This window comes from Ranitomeya imitator, chromosome 1 (assembly GCF_032444005.1).
Source record: "Ranitomeya imitator isolate aRanImi1 chromosome 1, aRanImi1.pri, whole genome shotgun sequence".
NCBI lineage: Eukaryota > Metazoa > Chordata > Amphibia > Anura > Dendrobatidae > Ranitomeya > Ranitomeya imitator.
This window is the reverse complement of record NC_091282.1, coordinates 304,655,614-304,683,081: the sequence shown is the minus strand read 5'-3', so window position 1 is coordinate 304,683,081 and position 27,468 is coordinate 304,655,614. Positions and strand designations below refer to the sequence as shown.

General features: G+C 48.1%; 1 protein-coding gene across 3 annotated transcripts in view; it reads left to right on the top strand.

The window, feature by feature from the left end:
* The window catches only part of SFI1 (SFI1 centrin binding protein), a 203,715-nt gene that overhangs the window by 96,802 nt on the left and 79,445 nt on the right, over window positions 1–27,468 (top strand). For all 3 annotated transcript variants that reach the window (XM_069757728.1, XM_069757746.1, XM_069757737.1), the window contains 2 exons: window positions 19,360–19,455; window positions 19,648–19,724. In XM_069757728.1, coding sequence (XP_069613829.1) covers window positions 19,360–19,455; window positions 19,648–19,724 — 173 coding nt within the window. The remainder of the gene's footprint in view (window positions 1–19,359; window positions 19,456–19,647; window positions 19,725–27,468) is intronic.

Below are 27,468 nucleotides of genomic sequence, written 5' to 3'. Positions count from 1 at the left end.
AAGCTGTCTGTAACACCATGGCACAGAGGCGTAGCTAGAGCTTTTGCCGCCCGGGGCTGTTCCCGAGTTTGGCGCCCCCCCTCCCCCGGCTCAATACACACAAAGGTTACCAAAAATGGTTTTCCTGTTTTGTAGAACTTAAACTGGGCCTAATGGTGTCACCCCCACATGCCAAACCTGTGACTTAATACCACCACACCGTGACCAGACCACATAGTGACCGAATAATACTACATACAAGGGACAAATACCACAACACCATTTCCAGGCCACATATTACCACCACATAGTGACTGAATACTACAATACTGATCAGTAATAAAAAAACAACAACACAATACTATCACCATAAGTGCCAGTATTCACAGGAGATCTGTACTTAGTATGCAGTGTCTGTGTAGAGGTAATACAGAGATCACTGGTGACATTGTACACAGGACCTCTGAATATAGTATACAGTGTATAGTGTCAGTGTATAGGTAACACTCACTCACCAGTGACGTCTCTAGGTGAAGTCCTTCATCTTTCATCCAGCACAGACAGCCATCATTCCTTCCAGCCAGGACTCGTTTCTGCAGGAAATAACACAGTTATCTCGAGCTCCGCTTGCAGAACACATTACTTAATTTTTCACAGCTTCTACATTACACCACATGAAGACAAAAAGGCGATATAGTGTCACTCTGCACAGTAACAGGACCGCCCACCCATTTAAAACAGTATACTCAAAAAATAAAATAAATACATCACTGCAGTAATAATATCCCTTAATTAGCCCCTATGGTAACACTATTCCCCACCCTGGCCCCGTTTATCTCATTCCTGGCTCCAGCCATATGTTCTCGTATCCTGCCCTCATGACTATCCATTCTACCCCATATGATCTCCCCATCCTGCCCCATATGATCTCCCCATCCTGCCCCACCAGCCTCCATCGTATCCGTCCTGCCCCATGATCCAATCCTGCCCCATGTCTCCAATCATGCCCCAAGTCCTGCCCCCAGTGTGTCCAGCAATCTGCCCCAGTGTGTCCAGCATATTACCCCCATGTTGTCCAGCAATCTGCCCCAGTGTGTCCAGCATATTACCCCCATTGTGTCCAGCATATTACCCCCAGTGTGTCCAGCATATTACCCCCAGTGTGTCCAGCAATCTGCCCCAGTGTGTCCAGCAATCTGCCCCATGGTCTCCTGTATTGCCCCAGTGTGTCCAGCATTCTGCCCCATGGTCTCCAGTATTGCCCCAGTGTGTCCAGCATTCTGCCCCATGGTCTTCAGTATTGCCCCAGTGTGTCCAGCAATCTGCCCCATGGTCTCCAGTATTGCCCCTGTGTGTCCAGCAATCTGCCCCATGGTCTCCAGTATTGCCCCGGTGTGTCCAGCATTCTGCCCCATGGTCTCCAGTATTGCCCCTGTGTGTCCAGCAATCTGCCCCATGGTCTCCAGTATTGCCCCAGTGTGTCCAGCATTCTGCCCCATGGTCTCCAGTATTGCCCCAGTGTGTCCAGCAATCAGCCCCATGGTCTCCAGTATTGCCCCAGTGTGTCCAGCAATCTGCCCCATGGTCTCCAGTATTGCCCCCAGAGTCAGACATAAAGAAAAAAAAAAAAGTAAAATCCTCACCTCTCCCGTTCCTAGCGCAGGTCCGATGCAGTCAGCGTCTCTCCGGCTCTGCGACGCTCAGGACAGAGAGGCAGAGCGGCGCGCACAGTAGTGACGTCATCGCGCCCTCTGCTCTGAGACGTCGCAGAGTCAGAGGACGCTGTAGCTTCCGGCGCTGCAGGAACCAGGAGAGGTGAGTATAGAGCGGGGGGCGGGGGCCCAGGGGCGGGGGGAGCCTGGTCGTGGCGGCGGACGGCGCCGCCCGAAGATTTAAAGGGTCGTCTTTTTTTTTTTTTTCCCTTTCTCCTGCTGCGCCGGCCGCCCCCCGCATTGTGCCGCCCGGGGCGGACCGCACCCCCCTTCCTACGCCACTGCCATGGCATACATATTAATCCTATTGACCTAAGCTATACATAGCTTGGTCACATTCCGTAAAGATACCTCATAATTCAATACCATAAGAAAACTATGGCACAAGGAATGTTAAAAGTATAACAAACTTTATTTATAAACAATCAAATATATAGTGTATGCTTCGGTACCTCAAACAACAACTAGAGGCCACCGGGATAGGGCACAATTCAAATACTTATAGCATATACACCATGGCAAAAGTACAATATAAGGCTTCATAGATCAATTCCTCCCCATACCACATCTAAATCAAACCACTGGCGCACGCCTAAATGGTAGAGTAACTGAGGGGATATAGCCGTAGGTACAATGAGCTATCCAAATAATGCCAAAGCGCCTATAAAGTATGTAAGTAAAAGGTATATTACCTATAACGTGCCCAGGACCCGGTAAGCGTCCCACCCCGAAGCGCGTTTCGCCAAGTCTTCTTCCGGGGAAGACTTGTGGTATGGGGAGGAATTGATCTATGAAGCCTTATATAGTATATATATTTGATAGTTTATAAATAAAGTTTGTTATACTTTTAACATTCCTTGTGCCATAGTTTTCTTATGGTATTGAATTATGCTGTAACACCATGGGTATCAAAAGCAGTAAAGATCCTAAAACACCGCAGGATATAATGTTTGCAGGATTGTCAGAAAAGAAGAGGCCTACCTTTCCTGTAATAACTCCAATCAAAGATTTAATTAAAAAAGAATGGGAGAGCCAAGGGCAGAAGGGATTACCATCTTCGTCAAAAAGACATTATCCCTTTAAGGATGAGGACATGTCTATCTGGGCCAAATCCCTGAAGGTAGATGCGGCGGTTGCATCCACGTCCAAAAAATCCTTACTCCCTGTGGAAGATTCGGGTTCATTACAAGACCGACTGGATCGTAAGGCTGATACTTTGTTAAAACGAGCATGGGAATCATGTTCTGGGGCATTTAGACCGGCTATATCGGCTACATGCACTGCAAGGTCCATGTTAGTCTGGCTTAATGACCTGGAAGAGGGTTTAAAAGGAGGACTATCCAGAGAAAAATTGATCTCTTCCTTACCCCTAATCCAGTGGTCCCCAACTTTAGGCCTCGAGGGCCGCCAACAGTGCAGGTTTTCAGGATTTCCTTAGTATTGCACAGGGGTTAGAATCATCACCTGTGCAGATGATCACATTACCACCGATGCAATACTAGAGAAATCCTGAAATCCTGAAAACCTGCACTGTTGGCGGACATCGAGGCCTGGAGTTGGGGACCCCTGCCCTAATCAGAGGCGCTACGGCATTTTTAGCGGAGTCATCTGCTGACTCAATTAGATTGGCTGCCTAACGAACGCGGTTCGTCGAGCCCTGTGGCTAAAAGGCTGGAAGGGGGACGCCCAGACAAAAACAAAATTATGTGGCCTTCCTTGCCAGGGTGAGTACCTTTTTGGTACAAAGTTAGATGAGATCCTCACCAAAGCGGGCGAAAGAAAAAAGGGGTTCCCTAATAACTATTTTCCGTCCTATAGGAGAGCCTTCCGGAAGCCTATCTTTAACCCCTTTCTGACATTAGACGTACTATCCCGTCGAGGTGGGGTGGGCCCCTATGACCACGGACGGGATAGTACATCATATGCGATTGGCAGCGCTCACGGGGGGAGCGCCGCCGATCGCGGCCGGGTGTCAGCTTGGGTGGGCCCTACTTCCCAAGGGCGGAATAGTACGTCATAGGTGATCGGCCGCGCTCACGGAGGGAGCGCGGCCGATCGCGGCCGGGTGTCAGGTGCTTATCGCAGCTGACATCCGGCACTATGTGCCAGGTGCGGTCACGGACCGCCCCCGGCACATTAACCCCTGGCACACCGCGATCAAAGATGATCGCGATGTGCCGGCGGTACAGGGAAGCACCGCAAAAATTATTTTTCAGCCCCCAGTTTTGTATTTTCCCAAGGGTAACAGGAGAAATTGGACCCCAAAAGTTGTTGTCCAATTTGTCCTGAGTACGCTGATACCGCATATGTTGGGGTAAACTCCTGTTTGGGCACACGGGAGAGCTCGGAAGGGAAGGAGCACTGTTTTACTTTTTCAACGCAGAATTGGCTGGAATTGAGATCGGACGCCATGTCGCGTTTGGAGAGCCCCTGATGTGTCTAAACAGTGGAAACCCCCCAATTATAACTGAAACCCTAATCCAAACACACCCCTAACCCTAATTCCAACGGTATCCCTAACCACACCTCTAACCCAGACACACCCCTAATCCCAAAGCTATTCCCAACCGCAAATGTAATCTAAACCCTAACCCTAACTTTAGCCCCAACCCTAACTGTAGCCTTAACCCTAGCCCTAACCATAACCCTAGCCCCAACCCTAACCCTAACCCTAGCCCTAATGGGAAAATGGAAATAAATACATTTTTTTAATTTTTTTATTTTTCCCTAACTAAGGGGGTGATGAAGGGGGGTTTGATTTACTTTTATAGCGGGTTTTTTAGCGGATTTTTATGATTGGCAGCCGTCACACACTGAAAGACGCTTTTTATTGCAAAAAATATTTTTTGCGTTAAAACATTTTGAGAGCTATAATTTTTCCATATTTGAGTCCACAGAGTCATGTCAGGTCTTGTTTTTTGCAGGACGAGTTGACGTTTTTATTGGTAACATTTTCGGGCACGTGACATTTTTTGATCGCTTTTTATTCCGATTTTTGTGAAGCAGAATTACCAAAAACCAGCTATTCATGAATTTCTTTTGGGGGAGGCGTTTATACCGTTCCACGTTTGGTAAAATTGATAAAGCAGTTTTATTCTTCGGGTCAGTACAATTACAGCGACACCTCATTTATATCATTTTTTTTATGTTTTGGCGCGTTTATACGATAAAAACTATTTTATAGAAAAAATAATTATTTTTGCATCGCTTTATTCTGAGGACTATAACTTTTTTATTTTTTTGCTGATGTTGCTGTATGGCGGCCCGTTTTTTGCGGGACAAGATGCTGTTTTCAGCGGTACCATGGTTATTTATATCCGTCTTTTTGATCGCGTGTTATTCCACTTTTTGTTCGGCGGTATGATAATAAAGCGTTGTTTTTTGCCTCGGTTTTTTTTTCTCCTTACGGTGTTTACTGAATGGGTTAACTAGTGGGACAGTTTTATAGGTCGGGTCGTTACGGACGCGGCGATACTAAATATGTGTACTTTTATTGTTTTTTATTATTTTTGATTAAATATATTTATGGGAATAATATTTTTTTTTTTTCATGATTTAGGATTTTTTTTTTTTTTTACACACTTGTAAAAATTTTTTTTTTACTTTGTCCCAGGGGGGGACAATACAGATCGGTGATCTGACCGTTTGCACAGCACTCTGACAGATCATCGATCTGTCAAAGAGCGCTGCAGCGTTACCAAGTGCCTGCTCTGAGCACCTCCTGGTAAGGCACCTCCAGGGAGGGAGGTAAGACCCTCGCAGCAACGCGATCACATCGCGTTGCTGCGGGGGGCTCAGGGAAGCCCGCAGGGAGCCCCCTCCCTGCGCGATGCTTCCCTGCACCGCCAGCACATCGCGATCATGTTTGATCGCGGTGTGCCGGGGGTTAATGTGCCGGGGGCGGTCCGTGACCGCTCCTGGCACATAGTGCCGGATGTCAGCTGCGATAAGCACCTGACACCCGGCCGCGCTCCCTCCGTGAGCGCGGCCGATCACCTATGACGTACTATTCCGCCCTTGGGAAGTAGGGCCCACCCCACATGGACGGAATAGTACATCTAATGGCAGAAAGGGGTTAAAAGATACTCTCATAATTCCATATCTAGATGACCTTCTGGTAGTTGGAAACTCCCCCTCACAGTGTAAACAGCGTCTATCTAACACAATCTCATCCCTGCAGGAAATAGGATGGTCGATTAACTGGGAAAAATCCAGATTATCTCCAACAACCCGTCAAACGTTCTTGGGTCTTATCCTAGACTCTGAATGTCAGAGATGTTTCCTTCCGGAATCCAAACAGTCCATAATAATAAAAAAGGTACAATCGGTAATTAATAACCCTGTAGTCTCCCTTAGGGAGGGTATGTCCCTTTTACGTTGTGCATTCCGGCGGTTTCATGGGCTCAATTCCACACTAGGCGGTTACAATATTTAATTTTACAGGAGGAAGGTAAATTTCAAAGCCATTTAGGTAGTCGTTTAAACCTCCCAGCAAATGTAATAGAGTCCCTCTATTGGTGGTTGGAGCCGGATCATCTGGTCGGGGGAGTCCCTTGGGTAATTAAACCTTCGAAAATAATTTTTACGGACGCCAGTCCTACTGGTTGGGGGGCACATCTAGAGGACCAGATAGTTCAAGGCCAATGGGCTGTTAGTGAGTCAGATGATTCGTCTAACGAAAGGGAACTAAAAGCAGTTTATTATGCCATATTTAAATTCCTTCCGCAGTTACACGGAACTCACACGAGAATACTATCAGACAACATGACTTCTGTGGTATATATAAACCATCAAGGAGGAACGAGATCAGGAGCTCTCATGTCTATATCAAACGACATTCTTTCTATAGCCAAAAGACATCTCCTTTCATTGTCCGCACTACATGTCAGAGGAGTGGACAATTCAAAGGCAGATTTCCTCAGCCGTCACACTCTCCATCAGGGGGAGTGGGTACTCAGTCGGCGTATCTTCATGATGATAGCCAATAGGTGGGGCACTCCCGACATAGACCTTTTTGCAACAAGAGACAACAGACAGGTCAAAAAGTTCGCTTCATTGTTCCTCTTCGACAACCCTGATATCCTGGATGCTCTCCAGGTTCCATGGACATTCCGGCAAGCTTACGCCTTTCCTCCATTAATAATCCTTCCAACTGTAATCAGGAAGATAAGGGAAGACAAAGTGAACATAATCCTGATAGCACCATTCTGGCCCAAGAGACCATGGTTTTCCTGCCTCAGAGCCATGTCTGTCTCAGATCCGTGGATTCTTCCAGAGACTCAGGACCTTCTCTCTCAAGGTCCTTTCAACCACCCTCATGTGAAGGGACTACGGTTGACAGCTTGGTGTTTGAAAGGCAACTATTAAAACTGAGAGGTTTTTCAGAGAGGTTGATTGATACCCTTTTACTTAGTAGGAAGAGGTCTACAACAACCATATATGTAAGAGTATGGAAAAAAATTCTAACTTTGTACCCTACAGCTCTGTCAGGAGAAGTTCCTATTTCTGCTATTTTGGAATTTCTCCAGAAGGGGCGTGACTTAGGCTTGTCAGTCAGTACGCTAAAAGTACAGGTTTCGGCTCTAGGAGCCCTATATAGTCATAACATTGCGGGAGACAGATGGGTAGCACGGTTCATTTCAGCATGCCAAAGGGCAGAACCGATCCAAATTCCCCACATACCACCATGGGATCTTAATTTAGTCCTAGAAGCCCTAACAGGGGAACCATTCGAGCCGATGCACTCGGCCCACATAAAATTTGTATCTCTTAAAACAGCTTTTCTTGTCGCTTTAGTATCAGCCAGAAGAGTAAGCTATATTCAAGCATTATCGGTAGACCCTCCTTTTCTGTCAATATTCCAGGATAGGATTGTTTTAAAGACAGACCCTTCCTACTTACCTAAAGTAGGGACTAAATTCCACAGATTCCAAGAAATCTTCCTTCCTTCCTTCTATAGTAACCCTACAAATCAGGAATAGGAAAGATACCATATTTTGGATGTAAAAAGGGCTGTAATAGCATACCTAGATAGGACTAGTCTCTGGAGGAAGAGCAGGGCTCTTTTTATTTCCTTCCAGGGCCACAAGAAAGATTCTGGTGTAACAAAGAACACGTTATCTCGATGGATTCGGGATGCGATTTGCTTGGCCTATCTATCAAAAGGAGAGAACCCTCCTGAGACTAAAGGCACACTCTACCCGGGCGATGTCTTCTTCCTGGGCTGAGAGAGCGGAGGTTCCAATAGAACTGATATGTAAGGCCGCAACCTGGTCTTCTACTACTTTCTATACTCACTATAGATTGGACTTGTCTTCTTCATCTGACTTGTCCTTCGGTAGATCAGTTCTTAACACGGTGATCCCTCCCAAATGACTATCTCTGTAAGTCTCTCAAGTGGGTGCTGTCGTGGTGAGGAGAAAACACCGGATTACGTACCGGTAATGCTCTTTTATAGAGCCACGACAGCACCCCTTCACTTCCCTCCCTAATAATTATTCTTTCTTTATCGCCTCTCATTGGGGGACACAGGAACCATGGGTGTATGCTGCTGCCACTAGGAGGCTGACACTATGCAAATAAAAAAGTTAGCTCCTCCTCTGCAGTGTACACCCCACTGACTGGCATTATACTCTTCAGTTTAGCTTAGTGTCAGTAGGAGGTGGACACGGGTCTTTCATTAGACCCTTATCTACCTCTATGTGCGTCGCTTCCTTTACAGGTTTCCCGGAGGGATACAGGGTGAACAGTCACACCTGTAGTCCCACAAGGCGGACTATGAGTACGGTGTGTACTGCCACCCCGTATCCTCATAGATCCCTCTCCAGGACCAAGAGCCTAGCACACAAGCGTGCTCAGAAGTCCGGTCCTGGCTCCGTCACCCACCCACTCGCCCACCAGAGCCTGTCGGTTGAGGAGACGAGGACGTCCATCAGCTCCCTGGACGTCTCAACCCTTTTTCAAGGTTAGTACGCGTGGAATTTTTAGGTGAGTATATTCTCCCTTCCCCTCCCATCCCAGACCTTTGATAGGGTTCTTGTTAGGGGCTCCCTGGCGACTCACTTACCCGGTCATCGCCTGTCTTTCGGTGGCGCGGCTGGTATTTCCACATTTCTTCCCCTTTTCTGCAGGGGCCTTCTGCTCTCCAGCGCGGGGCCCCCCTTTTAGGCCACCGCGCTCTTTTCCCCTGTGGCCAGCATTTCTTCCACGACAGCTCTATGGCTGCCGTACGCTCCTTCCGCGGCGCATTACCGGCGCTGCGGTTTTTACTCTGGGCACATCCTTTGCGCGGCAGCCCTGCAGGCGGTCGCGCCGCTTCTCGCTGCGGCGCATTGCTCTGGCGCCGCAGGAGGTGGTTATCTGCGGCGCCCTTCTGTGACCTGCAGGCTGTCGCGCCGCTTCTCCCTGCGGCGCATTGCTCTGGCGCCGCGGGAGGGTGTTGTCTGCGGCGCCCTTCAGCGGCGCCAGCCTCCCTCACGCCGCATTGTTTCCGGCGCTCTATTTCGGCGCCGCGGCCTTTTTTTCTCGTCCGCCGGTCCCTAATTTAGGCCCCGGCTTCGGCCGGGGCCTACTTCCGGTTGTCGGCTTTCTCCATTTCCGCTTCTGCGGGCGGGCTTTTTCCCGCCCGACATACTGCGCCCTGCCCACCGGCGCCTCTACGTCTGGCTCCGCCCCCCTTCCTCGTGGGACTCTCAGCTGGTGTGCGCCGCTTCACACAGCAAGCAGCCCTCGCAGCACCTCACGCAGCGCGCCACGCTCCTTCGCCCGCATCTTCTGTGGGCTCAGCATCGCAAGAATACAGCAACAAGTGGGACATCTTCCAGGACCGGGTCCGTGAGTAGCTGCACTGCAGACTGACACCCTTCTCTGCCCCACTGTCCCCTAACCCACTGGCATCTTCAGGGATCTCTCAAAATGTCTTCTAAAGGGGGCCGCTCTCGCCCCCCTACCTCTTCATCTTCTGCCTTAGTCACGTACTTTGCATGTTCGTCCTGTAACAGCAAACTTCCCTCAGGTCAGTCCTCTCCGCTGTGTCAGTCCTGCAGCAACCCGATTGTTCCCACCGCCCAGGATCCCCCGACTGTTCCGCCCGAGAGTGATCCCCCCATCCCAGGCTGGGCCGCCTCTCTGTCACAATCGGTGGCCGATTTAACACGGGTATCTCAAACCTTGGTGTCCGCGCTGGATCGGTTACCCCTGCAGACCCCTGCCGTGGCCAGCGGGTCGCAGGAACCGCCACCCGAGACCTCCTTGCCAAGCTACAAAAGGTCCAGACAGGAACGTCGGTCTGAGTCCTCTTCGCGTTCCATCTCGCCGCCCGGCCCTCCCCCGCGGTTGGTGTCGCACCGTTCCTCCTCCCCTGAGTCAGGCGAGGCTTTATCTGATGCGCCCTCAGAGGAGATTTCGGAGCTGGATCCTAGCCAAATCGCCACCATGAGTGAGTCGGTCCAGAACCTCATTCGGGCTATAAACCAAACCTGTGGCATTAAGGATCCCTCTACGGAACCCGCAGATCAGGCGGTTTCGTTTAGACGGGCCAAACCACCTTCAAAATTTTTTGCTCCTCATCCTGAATTCGAGGAAATCCTGGCCAGAGAGAGAGAGAATCCGACCAGACGTTTTCAGAGGGGAAAACGCCTGGGGGTGTTATATCCTTTTTCACCAGATCTTACCGCCAATTGGACGGTCTCTCCCTCGGTGGATCCCCCTGTTTCCAGGCTGTCCACCAACACGGTGCTTCCACTGTCCGGCGGAGCGTCTCTGAAGGATTCTAACGACAGAGTTATAGAATCCTTCGCGAAATCTGCCTTTGAAGCGGCTTCAGCAGCGCTATGCCCAGCCTTTGCTTCCACTTGGGCTTCAAAATCCATCTCAAAATGGGCCAAGGATCTACGGCGAGGTATCCTGGACGGGGCTCCTCCCGCGCAATTAGCGGAACTTGCCAACCAGATTTCCCACGCGGGTGAATACCTGGTTTCCGCCTCCCTGGATGTCGCCTCTTGTGCGGCTCAGGCTTCCAGCAATGCCGTTGCCATCCGCCGGACCGTTTGGCTCAAGGCCTGGCAGGCGGACTTGTCCTCCAAAAAGTCCCTCACTAGTCTGCCCTTCCAGGGCTCTCGTCTCTTTGGTTCCCAGCTGGACCAGATCATTAAGGACGCCACTGGGGGCACAAGTTCCCTTCTCCCCCAGGCTAAACCTCGTCGCCCTCCCCCTAGACGGCAGTTTCGCTCGTTTCGGCCTTTTCGTCGCTTCGCTGCATCAAACTCCTTTTCCCAGCAGCAACAGAGGCCACTGGCACGTCAAGAGAAGAAGGCGGTGTCCTTCAGGCCCACTCCGTCCTGGCGTCCTCGCTATTCCCAGGGTAGATCGTCCAGGCCCAGGACTGGAAGATCCACTTCCGCATGACTCTCGGCAAGACTCCAGCCCAACTCCCAGGTTGGGGGGCCATCTTCTCCGTTTCAGGGACGTCTGGATTTCCGCAGTAGAGGATGCATGGGTCAGGGAAGTTGTATCCTCAGGATACAAAATAGAGTTCGCCTCCCGACCCAGGGATCGTTTCTTCCAATCTCGTCCTCCAAAAGATCCCGCTTTGTTTCCGGGCTTCTTCGCAGCCATCGCTTCTCTGCTAAAATCCGGGGTAATTGTTCCCGTCCCAGAAAAGGAACGGTACACGGGTTTCTACTCGAACCTCTTTGTGGTACCGAAAAAAGACGGCAAGGTTCGTCCCATTCTGGACCTCAAATTGCTGAACAGGAGGGTTCGCCTGAGACACTTCAGGATGGAATCCCTTTGTTCAGTAATTGCTTCCATGGAGGCTCAGGAATTTCTATGCTCTATAGATATCCAGGACGCCTACCTACATGTTCCAATATTTCCCGGACATCACCGTTTCCTGCGCTTTGCAGTGCAACAAGATCATTTTCAGTTCGTCGCCCTGCCGTTCGGTCTCGCAACCGCGCCAAGGGTGTTCACGAAAATCATGGCGGCGCTGATGGCCATTTTGAGGGTCAGAGGCTTGGTCCTGTTTCCATACCTCGACGACATCCTCATCAAGGCTCCGTCCTTTGCTCAGGCCCACGAAAGCTTGTCCATTGTTCTCGACACCTTATCCCGTTTCGGATGGCTGGTCAACCGGAAGAAGTCCTGCCTTATTCCTTCTCAGCGCATCATCTTTCTGGGCATGCTCTTCGACACTCGTCAGTCCAGAGTCTTCCTTCCCAAAGACAAGAGATCCACCCTTTGTCGGGACATACTCTTGCTCCAGGGTCCTCGGCCTCCCTCCCTCCGATCGGCCATGAAGGTTCTGGGGAGGATGGTAGCTACCTTGGAAGCGATTCCCTTCGCCCAATTCCATTCTCGACCCCTTCAGCAAGCCATTCTGTCTCAGTGGGACAGGTCGGTCTTCTCCCTGGATCGGCCGATCAGACTCTCCTTTCGGGTCAAGCGGTCTCTCAACTGGTGGCTGACGTCTCCTCTCATCTCCCAGGGCAGGTCCTTCCTTCCGGTTCACTGGCAGGTGGTGACAACGGATGCCAGCCTGATCGGCTGGGGTGCGGTTTTTCGCCACCTGACGGTTCAGGGCCGTTGGTCGCCGCAGGAGTCTGCGCTGCCGATCAACGTCCTCGAAATTCGGGCCATCTTTCTGTCCCTCCGCCATTGGGAAAGGATCCTCAGGGGCCTTCCAGTCCGGATCCAGACGGACAACGCCACGGCTGTGGCATATGTCAACCATCAGGGGGGGACTCGGAGCTCCTTGGCCCTTGCCGAGGTATCCAAGATCCTCCTTTGGGCAGAGGCAACGGTTCCGGTGATATCCGCGGTGCATATCCCCGGCGTAGAAAACTGGGCCGCCGACTTCCTCAGCCGCGAGGGTCTCGCGGCAGGGGAATGGTCCCTGCATCCGGAGGTCTTCCATCAGATTTGTCTTCGATGGGGAACTCCGGATGTGGATCTCACGGCGTCTCGAATCAACAGGAAGGTTCCGCAATTCGTCTCCAGGTCCCGCGATCCTCTCGCAGTGGGCGTCGATGCTCTGGCCATTCCTTGGTCACAGTTCGAGCTGCCCTACCTGTTCCCACCCCTTCCATTACTTCCCAAACTGTTGAAGAAGATCAAAGCGGAAGGGGTGCCGGTCATCCTGATCGCCCCGGATTGGCCCAGGAGAGCTTGGTTCGCGGAGCTCGTCAACCTTCTCGCGGACGCTCCCTGGTGCCTTCCAGACAGGCCCGATCTGCTGTCCCAGGGTCCGATCTGCCACCCGAATTCTCGGTCGCTCAGTTTAACGGCGTGGCTGTTGAGACCGCGGTTCTAAGAGCGTCCGGCCTTTCGGACCGGGTGATTCACACCATGATTCAGGCTCGGAAGCCTTCGTCTTCCAGGATCTACTACCGCACCTGGAAGGCCTACTTCCGTTGGTGCGAGTCCAACCGCGTGCCGCCTATGGTTTTTTCTCTGCCTTCTCTTTTGGCCTTCCTTCAGGCAGGACTGGATTCGGGCCTGGCTCTTAGTTCCCTGAAGGGTCAGGTCTCTGCGCTTTCCATCCTCTTTCAGAAGACCTTGGCCTCTCGGCCACAGGTTAAGACCTTCTTTCAGGGGGTAGCCCACGCCGTCCCGCCGTTCAGGGCCCCTGTGGAGGCTTGGGACCTAAACCTGGTACTGGACGTTTTGAAGGTTTCTCCCTTTGAACCTCTTAGGGAGATTCCTCTATCAGTTTTATCTTGGAAGGTGGCCTTTCTTGTGGCCATCACGTCCATTCGCCGCGTTTCCGAGCTGGCGGCACTGTCTTGCCGCCCTCCGTTTTTGGTCATTCACCAGGACAAGGTGGTCTTCCGACCTCCACCTTCTTTTCTTCCTAAGGTGGTTTCCACCTTCCACCTCAACGAGGACATCGTTCTACCTTCCTTTTGTCCAGCTCCGACTCATCCTCTGGAGCGATCGTTGAACAAGCTAGACCTAGTCAGGGCAGTGAGGATTTATCTGGATAGAACATCCTCTTTCCGGAAGACGGATTCTTTTTTCGTCATTCCTGATGGCAGACGCAGAGGCCAGCCGGCTTCTAAAGCGACTATTGCTCGCTGGATCAGAACGGCAATTTTAGAGGCTTACCGGGTCAAGAACAGAGTGCCCCCTCCTGGGATTAAGGCTCACTCTACCCGGGCAGTCGGCGCCTCCTGGGCGGTGCACCACAGGGCTTCCGCCCTACAGCTTTGCAAAGCGGCAACTTGGTCTTCCATCCACACGTTCGCCAAATTTTACAAGGTCCATACCTACGCATCGGCGGACGCCAGCCTAGGCAGAAGGATCATGCAGGCGGCAGTGGTGAGTCCTCTGACCTGATGGAAGTCCGTTTTCCCGCCCTTGGGACTGCTTTGGGACGTCCCATGGTTCCTGTGTCCCCCAATGAGAGGCGATAAAGAAAACAGGATTTTTGGTTGCTTACCGTAAAATCTGTTTCTTGAAGCCTCCATTGGGGGACACAGCACCCTCCCAATGTTTTCTGTTGTTATCTGTTCTATGACTGTTCTCACGTTACAGTTCTCAGGTTTGTGGTTATGGTTTTTCAACCTTGTTTCATTATCTCCTACTGCTTTCTCACTAACTGAAGAGTATAATGCCAGTCGGTGGGGTGTACACTGCAGAGGAGGAGCTAACTTTTTTTATTTGCATAGTGTCAGCCTCCTAGTGGCAGCAGCATACACCCATGGTTCCTGTGTCCCCCAATGGAGGCTTCAAGAAACAGATTTTACGGTAAGCAACCAAAAATCCTGTTTTCATAGATGCACTAATAAGGGTGAATGGTTCTTGTAGTTAGCTGTACTTATGTTAACTAAAGATAAACGATAATATTGGATTGCCTACTAATACTGGTGGGCGGTTCCTCTCATTCTCTGTAACCCAACTGTGTGAGCGAGGGGGACCGCCCCTTTTATTCTCTCCATGGGGTTTCCTGTTCCTAAGGGGCGGATCCCCTCTATCAAGTGGGTGCTGTCGTGGCTCTATAAAAGAGCATTACCTGTACGTAATCCGGTGTTTCTTATCTGAGAATATTGGGGAATTGCTAAAATTGGTTAGATCCACTATGGGGGCTGAAACGCCCAGGGAACAACGCACGGTACAAGACTCTATGTTTAGCAATTTAGAGGAAAAAAAACGTAAGGTTTTTCCTTTTCATGAAAGCATCCTAAATCTAATTGAAAGAGAGTGGAAAAAAACTAACAAAAAGATGTCAGTACCACAGACACTAAAACGCAAATATACGTTTGACGAGGAAGTTTGTAATAAATGGGAGAAAGCCCCAAGATTAGATGCAGCCATCGCCAGCACATCTAAAGGGAAAAGACCCCCTTGACAAAAAGGCTGATGCCCTCTTAAAATCCGCTTGGGAGGTGTCAGCGCGGTCATTTAAATCAGGGGTTGCCGCCACTTGCACAGCTCGTGCTATGGTCAAGTGGCTGGAGGAATTAACTGAGCAAATTAAAAATAAATGCCCAAGAGAAAGACTGTTAGAGGCAATACCCTCAATACAGAAAGCGGCAGGTTTTCTAGCAGACGCGTCGGTGGACTCCATTCGATGTGCCTCCCGTGCATGTGCCCTATAAAACTCAGGGCGTAGGGCATTATGGCTAAAAAACTGGAACGCAGACTTCCAGTCAAAAGTAAAACTTTGTGCAGTCCCTTGTGATGGTCAGTACCTTTTTGGGAAAACAGATGAACTACTGGAAAAAGCTTTGGATAAAAAGAAACTGTTTCCACTTCCTCCCTTCTTTAAACGTCGTTGGGGTGATACTCGCTCGTCCTTTCGAGGATCAGGAAATAGGGGTGGCCGTGGACGATCTGATGATAGGTCCATGCGAGGAAGACCCTGGAGGAAAGATAAGCCTCCCCCTAGATCAAACTCAAAACAGCAATGACGCCAGGAATCCGGTGGGAGGAAGGCTCCATTTCCTCCATCAATTGGAGGCATTACCTGCCTCTCAATGGATAACAAATTTATTATCCGAGGGCCTGCGACTAAACTTCATCAGGCCCCCTGCCACGAAGAGTAATATTCACTCAAGTGGCCAAGAAAAATCAGGCCGCACTAGAAAATGAAATTCAGAACCTTCTACAAAAGAAAGTCCTAAAAAAGGTACCACATTCACAAGTGGGACAAGGGTTCTACAGCACTCTTTTCCTTACACCAAAACCAGACGGTTCAATGAGAACGATATTCAACCTAAAATTTTTAAACCGGTATATCCGGGTGGAAAAATTCAAAATGGAGACCTTAAGGTCAGCAGTGAAGTTACTCAGTCCAGGGTGTTACATGGTGGTAATAGACTTAACCGACGCCTATTACCATGGACCAATCTGCGAAGAACACCAGCAATACCTAAGATTGGTAGTAGAAATAGCTCAGGTTCCCACTCATCTACAATACCGGTGCCTTCCCTTCGGGGTCTCAGTAGCTCCCCGTATATTTGCAAAAATAATATTGGAAATAGCATCTTACGTAAGGAAGGAAGATATACTGCTGGTACCCTAATTGGACGACTTTCTTGTTGTAGCGGATGACGAACAAAAATGCAGAGAGGCGGTCACAAGGGTACTAGAAATACTGACAAAATTGGGCTGGATAATAAACTTTAAAAAGTCAAGACTAAATCCAACCCAGATACAGGAGTTCCTGGGAATCCAACTGAATTCAATCGAGCAGACAGAAAAATTCACTCCGTCATTCAAAAAATACGCCAGGTACAGACGGGTCAACCCATCTCTCTAAGGTCCGCAATGTCACTTCTAGGGGTCCTAACAGCGACAATTCCAGCAGTCAAGTGCGCACAGGCCCATACAAGAGAATTGCAACATCAAATCAAGAATCGTTGAAGTGGTGGCTAAACATGGAAAACTTAATCAATGCTGTACCATGGTCAATTCAAGAACCGGTAGTACTAACTACAGATGCAGGGCCATTAGATTAGGGAGCACACCTGTCAGATCTAGTTCTACAGGGTCTGTGGGAACCCTCAATGAGAACAGCATCCTCCAACCTAAAAGAGTTGACAGCCGTAAGGCGAGCACTTCTCCAAGTGGGGAAAAAAGGTCCAAGGAAAACATGTTACAATACTGTCCGACAACAGTACTACCATAGCATACATAAAACGACAAGGAGGAACAAGATCAACGTCCCAGATGTCGGAAGCCAAACGACTGTTCGAATGGGCAGAAAACAACATTTTGTTTTTGTCAGGAACACACTTAAAGGGAAAAGAAAATCTTGTGGCAGACTTCTTAAGTCGTCATGTGTTATGCCAGGGAGAGTGGTCCCTAAACAGAGACGTATTTGGGAAAATCTGTGCTATCTGGGGCATGCCAGAGATAGACTTATTTGCCACAAGAAAAAAACGACAAGTAAACAGGTTCTACTCCCTCAATCCAAGGGAACACCCAGAAGGGGTAGAAGCACTGTTACACCAGTGGAAATTTCATCTAGGGTATGCATTTCCTCCAATTCAATTAATTCCGATAGTCCTAAAGAAGATTCGGGGGGACAAAGCATGGATAATCCTTGTAGCACACTTTTGGCCGAGACGGGCATGGCTCAGATGTATGTCTATCTCGGACTCATGGATGCTCCCGGACATACCAAATCTCCTACACCAGGGCCCAGTGCTACATCCTCAAGTGCACAGACTTCATCTCACCACCTGGAACTTGAGAGGGGACTACTACTAGCAAAGGGTTTCTCGAACTCTTTAGTAGACACGCTGCTCACCAGCAGAAAGAAAGTAACATCGGATAAGTACCAAAAGATATAGGAAAAGGTCCTGGAATTCTTGGGTCGGAAGTTGTCCAATATGAGCCAGAAAGTCCCGGTAAAAGAAATACTGGAATTCCTTCAAAAAGGGTGGGAAAGAGGGTTATCTACTAACACCCTAAAAGTACAAGTCTCTGCCCTGGGTTGCATTGTTCGACTAAAAGCTTGCAGATCACCCCTGGGTCTACCGGTTCATCTGAGCCTCATTTGCAGCAAGACTCTAAAAATTATTACCTAAGGTGCCTCCCTGGGATCTAAATTTAGTCCTAAATGCCTTAATCTCTCTTCCTTTCGAGCCTCTTGCTTCTTTCTCTGAGAAAGCCTTAACGTTGAAAACAGTACTCCTGGTTGCCCTAACGTCGGCTCGGCGTATCTGCGAGCTGCAAGCTATTTCTGTAAATCCTCCATATACTACCTTTTTGGAGGACAGAGTGATCATAAAAACTGATCCGGCCTTCTTTCCAAAGGTCAATTCAAAATATCACAGGGACCAGGGAATAATTTTGCCCTCATTTTGTGCAAATCCAAAATCCCAGGGAGAGAAAGCTTTTGACTGCCTTGATGTAAGACATTGCCTACTTCAATACAAAGAAATGTCAAAATCATGGCGAAAGTCGTCAACCCTTTTTGTCTCCTTCCAGGGGGCAAACGGGGGTAAAAAAGCTTCAAAATCAACTATTGCACGGTGGCTTCGTATGGCTATTGCACTATCTTACTCTTCCTCAGGACAGACTCCCCCACTGGGTATAAGTGCTCAGTCTACAAGGGCCATAGCCACGTCCTGGGCTGGAAGGGCAAATGCGTCTGTAGAACAGATTTGCAGAGTAGCAGTATGGTCTTCACCCTCCACTTTCTTCCGCCACTACAGGCTAGACCTAGGGCCTTCAACACTTTCCTACCAAAGCGTAGATTTATTTGCTGTTGACCCACCCTAGGATTCTATTCTGTTTCTTCCTCTCAATGTGCGGGGCTGTCATGGGGAAGGGAAAAAATTATAATTACTTACCGGTAATTTGATTTTCCAGAGCCATGACAGCACCGCATTAGTTCCCGCCCTATCTTGGTGATGGTTGTGTGATGCACAAAAAGGGGAAAAAAAACTCCATTAAACGTAAAAGAAGGTGTATAAAAGTAACCTTGTTAAGTAATATACAGGTGTACTAATTTGGCGGTTACCTTGCATACTCTGAAACAAAAACTGAGGAGAGAGGTGCCGCCTCCTTCTTTTATCTCTGCTTCAGGTTTCCTGTTCATTGAGCGCTTGTTCTGTTGAGTGCTTCTGTTTTCTCTATGAGAAAGCTGTATCATGTCAGCTGGCGGCTTATCTCTAAGAGAACAATGTGATTTGGCAGTCTGAAATTGGACATGCGCAATTGATATCTCTCCCGACAGTCAGTCGGCCAGTGTCCTCATACACATTAGACCGTTGGTTTGCATTAGTCTTTAGACTTCTTATGCTGGCTGATGGTCTCCAACATAAGGACACTATTTGATTTTGTAGCTCTTTTAGCTTCTTTTCCAATGTTACAATTAGTGACCCTTCATGTATTGGGTAACTATATAACTCTATAAACCTGGTTTTAACCGTAAAGGAAGGTATAGCCAGGATTGGGTTCTTTCCCGTCAAAGGCATTAGACCAACCAACAGTTATCTCGAAAGCTAGTTATGGATATTAGATTTTTTTTTCCTATATATTTATGCTCTTCAATGACTTATTGCTGGAACCTAAAGTAATGATTAAAATGAATATCATCAGATTTGAAAGCGACAGAAGTTGATTTAGAAATGTTTTTGTAATATTGAAACAAACTCTGCTTATTGTACAATTTTATAATAGTGATTAACTACATCATGTTTTTCTCTGGAGGTAGTTTGTGGTTTACAGACGGCATAAACGGCAGATGCTTCTTTGTGCAGATGTACACTATCAACAGTGGCTGCTCAGAAGAGTACTGAAAGCATGGAAGGTACAGTATGTTAACATTACATATTTCAGACTTTTCCTTTTGGGCTTTTTTTAAAACCCAGATTAACACTGAAACTTAAAAGAATGTTAGTATAAATCGTAGTAGTTTATTTACATAGGTAAGCTTCTTTGAAAATATTATGGGTCTTTTTAGACTATTGAGTTGTACAAAGTATTTTTTTCTTTTCTTCAGCATTATCATAGGAATATACAGAATGTTTTGCAAGAAGTGGCTAGCAAAGAGAGGCAGCACAATGAACAGATCCTTCGGTAAGGACACTCCATCCTCTTATAGCAAAAAAATTACACTTCTACATCAGATATTTTTAATAATGTATTTGTTTTTCTTATTAAAACGGCTGGTTTTCCCCTAAAAGGTTTCTTATGGTGTCGAGGGAGGATCTGAAGTGACCCTTCACGGTTGACTCAGTGATTTTCAATTTGATCCACAGGGCGTTGCCGGCAACTGAAAATGACCAGATGGAGACGTATGTCTCTGTTTGGGAGGATCGAGCAGATCTCTGACCCCCGTTTATTGTGTTGCACTTTTCATAATCTTAACTAGTTATACTTCAACCAATCAACATAAGAACAGTTCTTAACCTATAAGAATGCAGGAACAGCCTGTACGTCAAGGTCTCGTAGAACAATACACCCTCAGTGTCATATCTTGTTCAGCCTGAAACAATCAAGGTCTCATAACAGCTATGAACTTTAACCTAGTAACAGAATTTATTTCAAAACAGCAAGATGGAGTCGAAAAGCACAAAATGAAGCCTGCTTTAATTTTTCCTAGTTTAACCCTTCACAATGGCTCCTGTGTTTGCATATCTTCATTCATTCATATTATTATTATTTATATAGCACCATTAATTCCATGGTGCTGTACATGAGAAGGGGTTACATCAAAATACAAATATCACTTACAGTAAACAAAACTAACAATGTCAGACTGGTACAGAGGAAAGAGGACCCTGCCCTTGCGGGCTTACATTCGACAGGATTATGGGGGATTATCGAGGGTTGCAGTAGCTCTGGTGTTGAGGTGGGCGTATGGTCATTACAGGCTGTAAGCTTCTTTGAAGAGGTGGGTTTTCTTGTTTCTTTTGAAGGATCCAAGTGTGGTAGATAACCGGATGTGTTGGGGCACAGAATTCCAAAGGATGGGGGATATTCGGGAGAAGTCTTGGAGGCGATTGGGTGAGGAGCGAATAAGCGTGGAGGATAGAAGGAGGTCTTGGGAGGACACGAAGTGATACAAAGAAAGTTAGCTCCTCCTCTGCAGTATGCACCCTCCTGCTGGCTCTCAGCTTACCAGTTCTTGCTTAGTGTCCGTAGGAGGCACACGGACGGGTCTGCTATTCAGACCCAAAACTTTTTTTTATTTTATTTTTACATTTTACATTTATTTTTATTTTACCTCTTACAATGAACGAAGGGGTGATGGATCCTTTCAAGGCTTCGATCTCCCCGAACCATCAACAGGCGAGCACTCTCTGATGGGCCGAGATCTGTCATTCGGTGATCTCTGCAGCACTCAGCCACCAGCGTCTCGCCTCAAGTGAGTGGGAACTTCATCCGGAAGTCTTCCAACAGATCTGCCTTCAGTGGACCACTCCAGACTGAACGCCAATGTACTCGAGTTCATGTTTCGGCCTCGAGATCCAAAAGCCATCGCAGTGCATGCTCCGGTTCTTCCGTGTTACCAGCTCTATCACGCCTCTGCCATTTATTCCGAGAGTCTTTAGGAAGCAGGAAGGGCCCCAGTGATCCTGGGAGATCCGCACTGACCAAGTCAGGTGTTAGGTTTTTTGTTTGCGGAACTAGTACTTTTCCATCTTATTGCAACAAAACTGCAAGTAGGGACTTTCTCGCAGGAAGTTTTCACATGTGGTTCTTCCCTATCGCATATCGTTACACTTTGGGACTTTAATGGTCCTGGGGGTCTTTCAGTAGACTCCTTGTGATCTGGACAGACTTTACTATCATGGAAGGTCCCCCCTCTTTTCTCTGCGTTCACGTCATTCAGATGAGTCTTCGGAGCTGGCAGCTCTGTTCCTTCAGACCTTTTTCCTTATTACCATGAAGGCAAGGTTGTCCTCAGGCTGTCCCCATCCCTTGTTACCAAGGTGGTATCGTACTCCCACTGTTACAAGGGCATCGTTCTTCCCTCATCGATTTTGGTACCAGTCCACAAAATGGAATGGGTTCCCCATACCCTGGACAATGTGAGTGCCCTTATTAGGTACATGTCGAGGACGGCATCCTTCCAGAGGTTGGACACTTCATTTTGGCTTCCTGACGGTTACAGGAAGGGCTTAGACGTTTCTTCAGCCATGTTAGCCTGGTGGATTCTTTACACCATCCAGAAGTCTTTCCGTGTTAGACGTCAGCCTATTTTCACTCCACTGGGTCGATCGAGGTTTCTTGGGTTCTAGACCCCAGGTGTCAGCAAAGCACGTATGCCAGCTTTGTGGGTTCGTCCAAATCGCATACATTCTTGAAGCACTATAATTCCCTGACTTCCGCAGACGTACTCTGCAGGCCGTGGTGGCGCACTTGTAAGTAGTGGTTACGCAGGGCCTGATCTGATGTTGTCCCCACCCAGGGACTGCTTTGGGACATCCCACGGTCTGTGTCCCCCAATGAGGCGTTGGAGAAAAAGGGATTTTTGTGTACTCACCATAAAATCCTTTTCTCCGAGCCATTCATTGGGGGACACAGCTCCCACCCTGTTATTAGCTTGTGCTTGTTTTTATTATTTGACATGCTATACTGTCATATATAATTTGACATGCTATACGCTCATATGTTGTTATCGATCTCCTGCTTTTGTACCGAACTGGTTAGCTGAGAGCCAGCAGGAGGGTGTATACTGCAGGGGAGGAGCTAACTTTCTTTGTATTACTTAATGCCATAAGCATACACCCACGGTCTGGGTCCCCCAATGAATGGCTCGGAGAAAAGGATTTTACGGTGAGTACACAAAAATCCCTATTTTTTTCTCATTAATGTACACTCTGCACCCAATTTTAACTGAAAAAAAAAACAGAAATGTAGACATTTTTGCAAGTTTCTTAAAAAGAAAAACTGAAATATCACATGGTCAGAAGTATTCAGACCCTTTGCTCAGACACTCATATTTAAGTCACATGTTGTCCATTTCCTTGTGATCCCCCTTGAGATGGTTCTACTCCTTCAATGGAGTCCAGATTTGTTTAATTAAACTGATAGGACTTGGTTTAGAGAGGCACACACCTGTCTGTATAAGACTTCACAGCTCACAGTGCATGTCAGACCAAATGAGAAAAATTTCTACGTGTGTGTGTGTCTGTGTGTGTGTATACAGGGTGGTCCAAAAGTAGTTGGATAGTATGTGTAATTGGGTTATAAAGGGGGAGATTTATCAAACATGGCGTAAAGTGAAACTGACTTCACAGACTCTTCGGAAAATAAAAGGTGGAATCTGATTGGTTGCTAAGGTCAACTGAGTCAGTGAGTCAGTTTCGCTTTACACCATGTTTGATAAATCTCCCCCTTCGTAACCCCATTAAACATACTGTCCACCCTCTTTTGGACCACCCTGTATGTATGTGTATATATAAAGGTTTTCAGTGTCGGGCGCAATCCGGCTAAATCTCAAAAAAACAGATCCGGCGAATGTTGCCGCCTGATCCGTTTTTTTCCCATAGACTTGTATTAGTGCCGGATTGCGCCGGATGACATTGCGTTTCGTCCAGTTTTCGCAAATCTGCTGTTTCCGGTTTCTGGAAAAAACGTCCATAGCAACGTTTTTTGTCTCCGGCGAAAAAGCCAGAAGCGTCGTATCCGGCGCTTCTGGCTGTTTGCTAGAATGGAAGCCTATGGGAGCCGGAAGGTGCCGGATCCGGAAAATGACAGATTCCGGTGCCCGATTCCGTTTTTTTAAACTGAGCATGCTCCAATTTTTTTTAATCCAATTATCTGGATATGCTAGTCTGATCCGTCACCAAAACTGATCCGTCGCATCAGTTTTTCACAATCTGCGCCGGATCCATTTTTTCCAACATTTGTTGGATTATGCCTGATGCAAAAAACCTGAAGTGTGACAGTAGCCTAAGTCTCCGCAAAGAAACACCACCAGACAGTATGCTAGAAGATGCCAATAGAGCACTTCCATCAATACCTACCACCACCATAGCTCAAACTAATAAACTGATCTATGCTACTGCCTCAGCAATCATGAAAATGCTTGACTATACAACCAGCAAGAATAACAGAAATACATGTCCCACTTGGAAAAGAAGACAGGAGACAAAGATCAAAGTGACACGAAGAGGAAGTCAGCCAACTTAAGGTACCTTCACACATAACGATATCGTTAACGATATCGTTGCTTTTTGTGACGTAGCAACGATATCGTTAAGGAAATCGTTCTGTGTGACAGCGACCAACGATCAGGCCCCTGCTGGGAGATCGTTGGTTGCTGAGGAAAGTCCAGAACTTTATTTCGTCGCTGGACTCCCTGCAGACATCGCTGGATCGGCGTGTGTGACACCGATCCAGCGATGTCTTCACTGGTAACCAGGGTAAACATCGGGTTACTAAGCGCAGGGCCGCGCTTAGTAACCCGATGTTAACCCTGGTTACCAGCGTAAAAGTTAAAAAAACAAACACTACATACTTACCTACCGCTATCTGTCCCCGGCGCTCTGCTTCTCTGCACTCCTCCTGCACTGGCTGTGAGCGTCGGTCAGCCGGAAAGCAGATCGGTGACGTCACCGCTCTGCTTTCCGGCCGCTGTGCTCACAGTCAGTGAAGGAGGAGTGCAGAGAAGCAGATAGCCGGGGACAGACAGCGGTAGGTAAGTATGTACTGTTTTTTTTTTTTTTTACTTTTACGCTGGTAACCAGGGTAAACATCGGGTTACTAAGCGCGGCCCTGCGCTTAGTAACCCGATGTTTACCCTGGTTACCCGGGGACCTCGGGATCGTTCGTCGCTGGAGAGCTGTCTGTGTGACAGCTCTCCAGCGACCAAACAGCGATGCTGCAGCGATCGACATCGTTGTCGGTATCGCTGCAGCATCGCTGAGTGTGAAGGTACCTTAACATAAATACAGAAGGGTGTAAACATCAAGAATAAGATCAAGCTGGACAAATACAAAGGCCTGACCCCGACTGAAGCCCTACAGACTGCTATACAAAGGCTCTCAGCGCTCACTGCAAGATTAGGAAGATACACTAGAGAAGCTGAGGCCAAGAAGATAAATGCCCTGTTCTCCAAAAAACCATCCAAGGTGTACTCCCAACTACAGAGTAACAGCACAAAGGCAGCAACTCCCCCAGTAGCAGAGACTGAACAATACTAGAGGAACATATGGGAGAAGAAAAAAAACATACAACACCAGTGCAATGTATCTGCAAGATCTGAAAATGAAACGCAGCAACCACCTAGAGCAAGAACCAGTCACCATTGCAGAAGCAGACATCCAACAGCGGGTCAAGAACATGAAGAGCTGGACAGCACCTGGCCCAGACATGATCCACACCTACTAGCTAAAGAAATTAACAGCTGTACATGAACGCATGGCAAAGCAGATGAACCAACTGGTAGAAGCAGGTCACCACCCAACTTGGCTAACAAGGAAGAACAGTGCTGATCATGAAGGATCCTCACAAAGGAACAGTTCCATTCAACTACTGCCCAATAACCTGCCATACAGCAACATGGAAACTCTTGTCAGGCATCATAGCCACCAAACCACATAACCATATGAACCAGTACATGAATCCAGCTCAGAAAAGCATTGGGACCAACACCAGAGGCTCTAAGCACCACCTCCTGGTAGATAGAGCAGTCACTCAAGATCCAGACAAACCAATCTCAGCACAGCCTGGACTGACTACAGGAAAGCCTATGACTCAATGCAACACACATGGATCTGTGAATGCTTGGCTCTCTACAATGTCAACAAGAAATTAAGAACTTTCCTCAGGAACTCAATGGGGCAATGGAAAAGAAAATTGGAAGTCAACTCAAGACAACTAGCACAAGTGACCATCAAATGCGGCATATACCAAGGTGATGCACTGTCCCTGTTGCCGTTCTACATAGTCTTGAATCACCTCAGTCAGATAATTGCATATATATGGAGCAAGACACATGTGTGTCGAAACATGTCGTCCATAAGGGATTGAATGTGTGCCATATTGTAACTGAAGAAATCTGGAACTTTTTAACCCCTTCCCGACCCATGACGCCACGTAGGCGTCATGAAAGTGGGTGCCAATCCGACCCATGACGCCTATGTGGCGTCATGAAAAGATCGCGTCCCTGCAGATCCGGTGAAAGGGTTAACTCCGATTTCACCCGATCTGCAGGGACAGGAGGAGTGGCTACGATTGCTCTGATTGGCAGTTTCACTTTCAACAGCCAATCAGAGCGATTTGTAATATTTCACCTAAAAAACTGGTGAAATATTACAATCCAGCCATGGCAAATATCATCGGCCATGGCTGGTAACACTGATGTGCCCCCACCCCCCACCCCCATCGATTGCCCCCCCCAGTCCACCGATCTGTAGTCCGCTCCCCTCCGTCCTGTGCTCCGCTCCCCCGTCCTGTCCGCTCCCCCCGTGCTCCGATGCCCCCCGTGCCCCGATCATCCCCCCTTATACTTACCGAGGCTCCCGATGTCCGTCCGTCTTCTCCATGGGCGCCGCCATCTTCACAGTGCGCCCGCCGAATCTGCAGATTCGTTCCATGTACATTTTGATAACTGTGATAGGTTTTATCACAGTGATCAAAATAAAAAAAAAAGTAAATGAACCTCCCCTTTATCACCCCCATAGGTAGGAACAATAATAAAATAAAGAAAAAACATTTTTTTTCCACTACAGTTAGAACTAGGGCTAGGGTTAGGGAATGTGCACACGTATTCTGGTCCTCTGCGGATTTTTCCGCAGCGATTTTTATAAATCCGCAGTGCAAAACCGTTGCGGATTTATCGCGGATTTACCGCGGTTTTTCTGCGGATTTCACTGCGGTTTTCTATTGGGGCAGTTGTAAAACCGCAGCGGAATCCGCAGAAAGAAGTGAAATGTGCGGAATGTAAACTGCTGCATTTCCGCGCAGTTTTTTCCGCAGCATGTGCGCAGCGTTTTTTGTAAACTCATGGGAAACTGCTGCGGACCCGCAGCGGCGGAAACGCTGTGTATCCGCAGCGTTTTCCGCATCGTGTGCACATACCCCTAGAATTAGGCTATGTGCACACGGTGCGGATTTGGCTGCGGATCAGCAGCGGATTGGCCGCTGCGGATTCGTAGCAGTTTTCCATCAGCTTTACAGTTCCATGTAAACCTATGGAAAACCAAATCCGCTGTGCCCATGGTGCGGAAAATACAGCGCGGGAACGCTGTGTTGTATTTTCTGCAGCATGTCAATTCTTTGTGCGGATTCAACAGCGTTTTACACCTGTTCCTCAATAGGAATCCGCAGGTGAAATCTGCACAAAAAACACTGGAAATCCATGGTAAATCCGCAGGTAAAACGCAGTGCCTTTTACCCGCAGATTTTTCAAAAATGGTGCGGAAAAATCTCACACGAATCCGCAAAGTGGGCACATAGCCTTAGAGTTAGGGTTGGAATTAGGGCTAGGGTTGGAAATAGGGTTAAGATTAGGCTTGTGGTTAGGGTTATGGTTAGGGGTGTGTTGGGGTTAGGGTTGTGGTTAGGGGTGTGTTGGGGTTAGGGTTTGGATTAGGGTTAGGATTGTGTTTAGGGTTGGGATTAGGGTTAGGGGTGTGTTGGGGCTAGGGCTGTGGTTAGGGGTGTGTTGGGGTTAGGGTTGTGATTAGGGTTATGGCTAGAGTTGAGATTAGGGTTAGGGGTGTGTTGGGGTTAGTGTTGGAGTTAGAATTGAGGGGTTTGCACTGTTACGGCACATCAGGGGTTTCCAAACGCAACATGGTGCCACCATTGATTCCAGTCAATCTTGCATTCAAAAAGTCAAATGGTGCTCCCTCCCTTCCGAGCA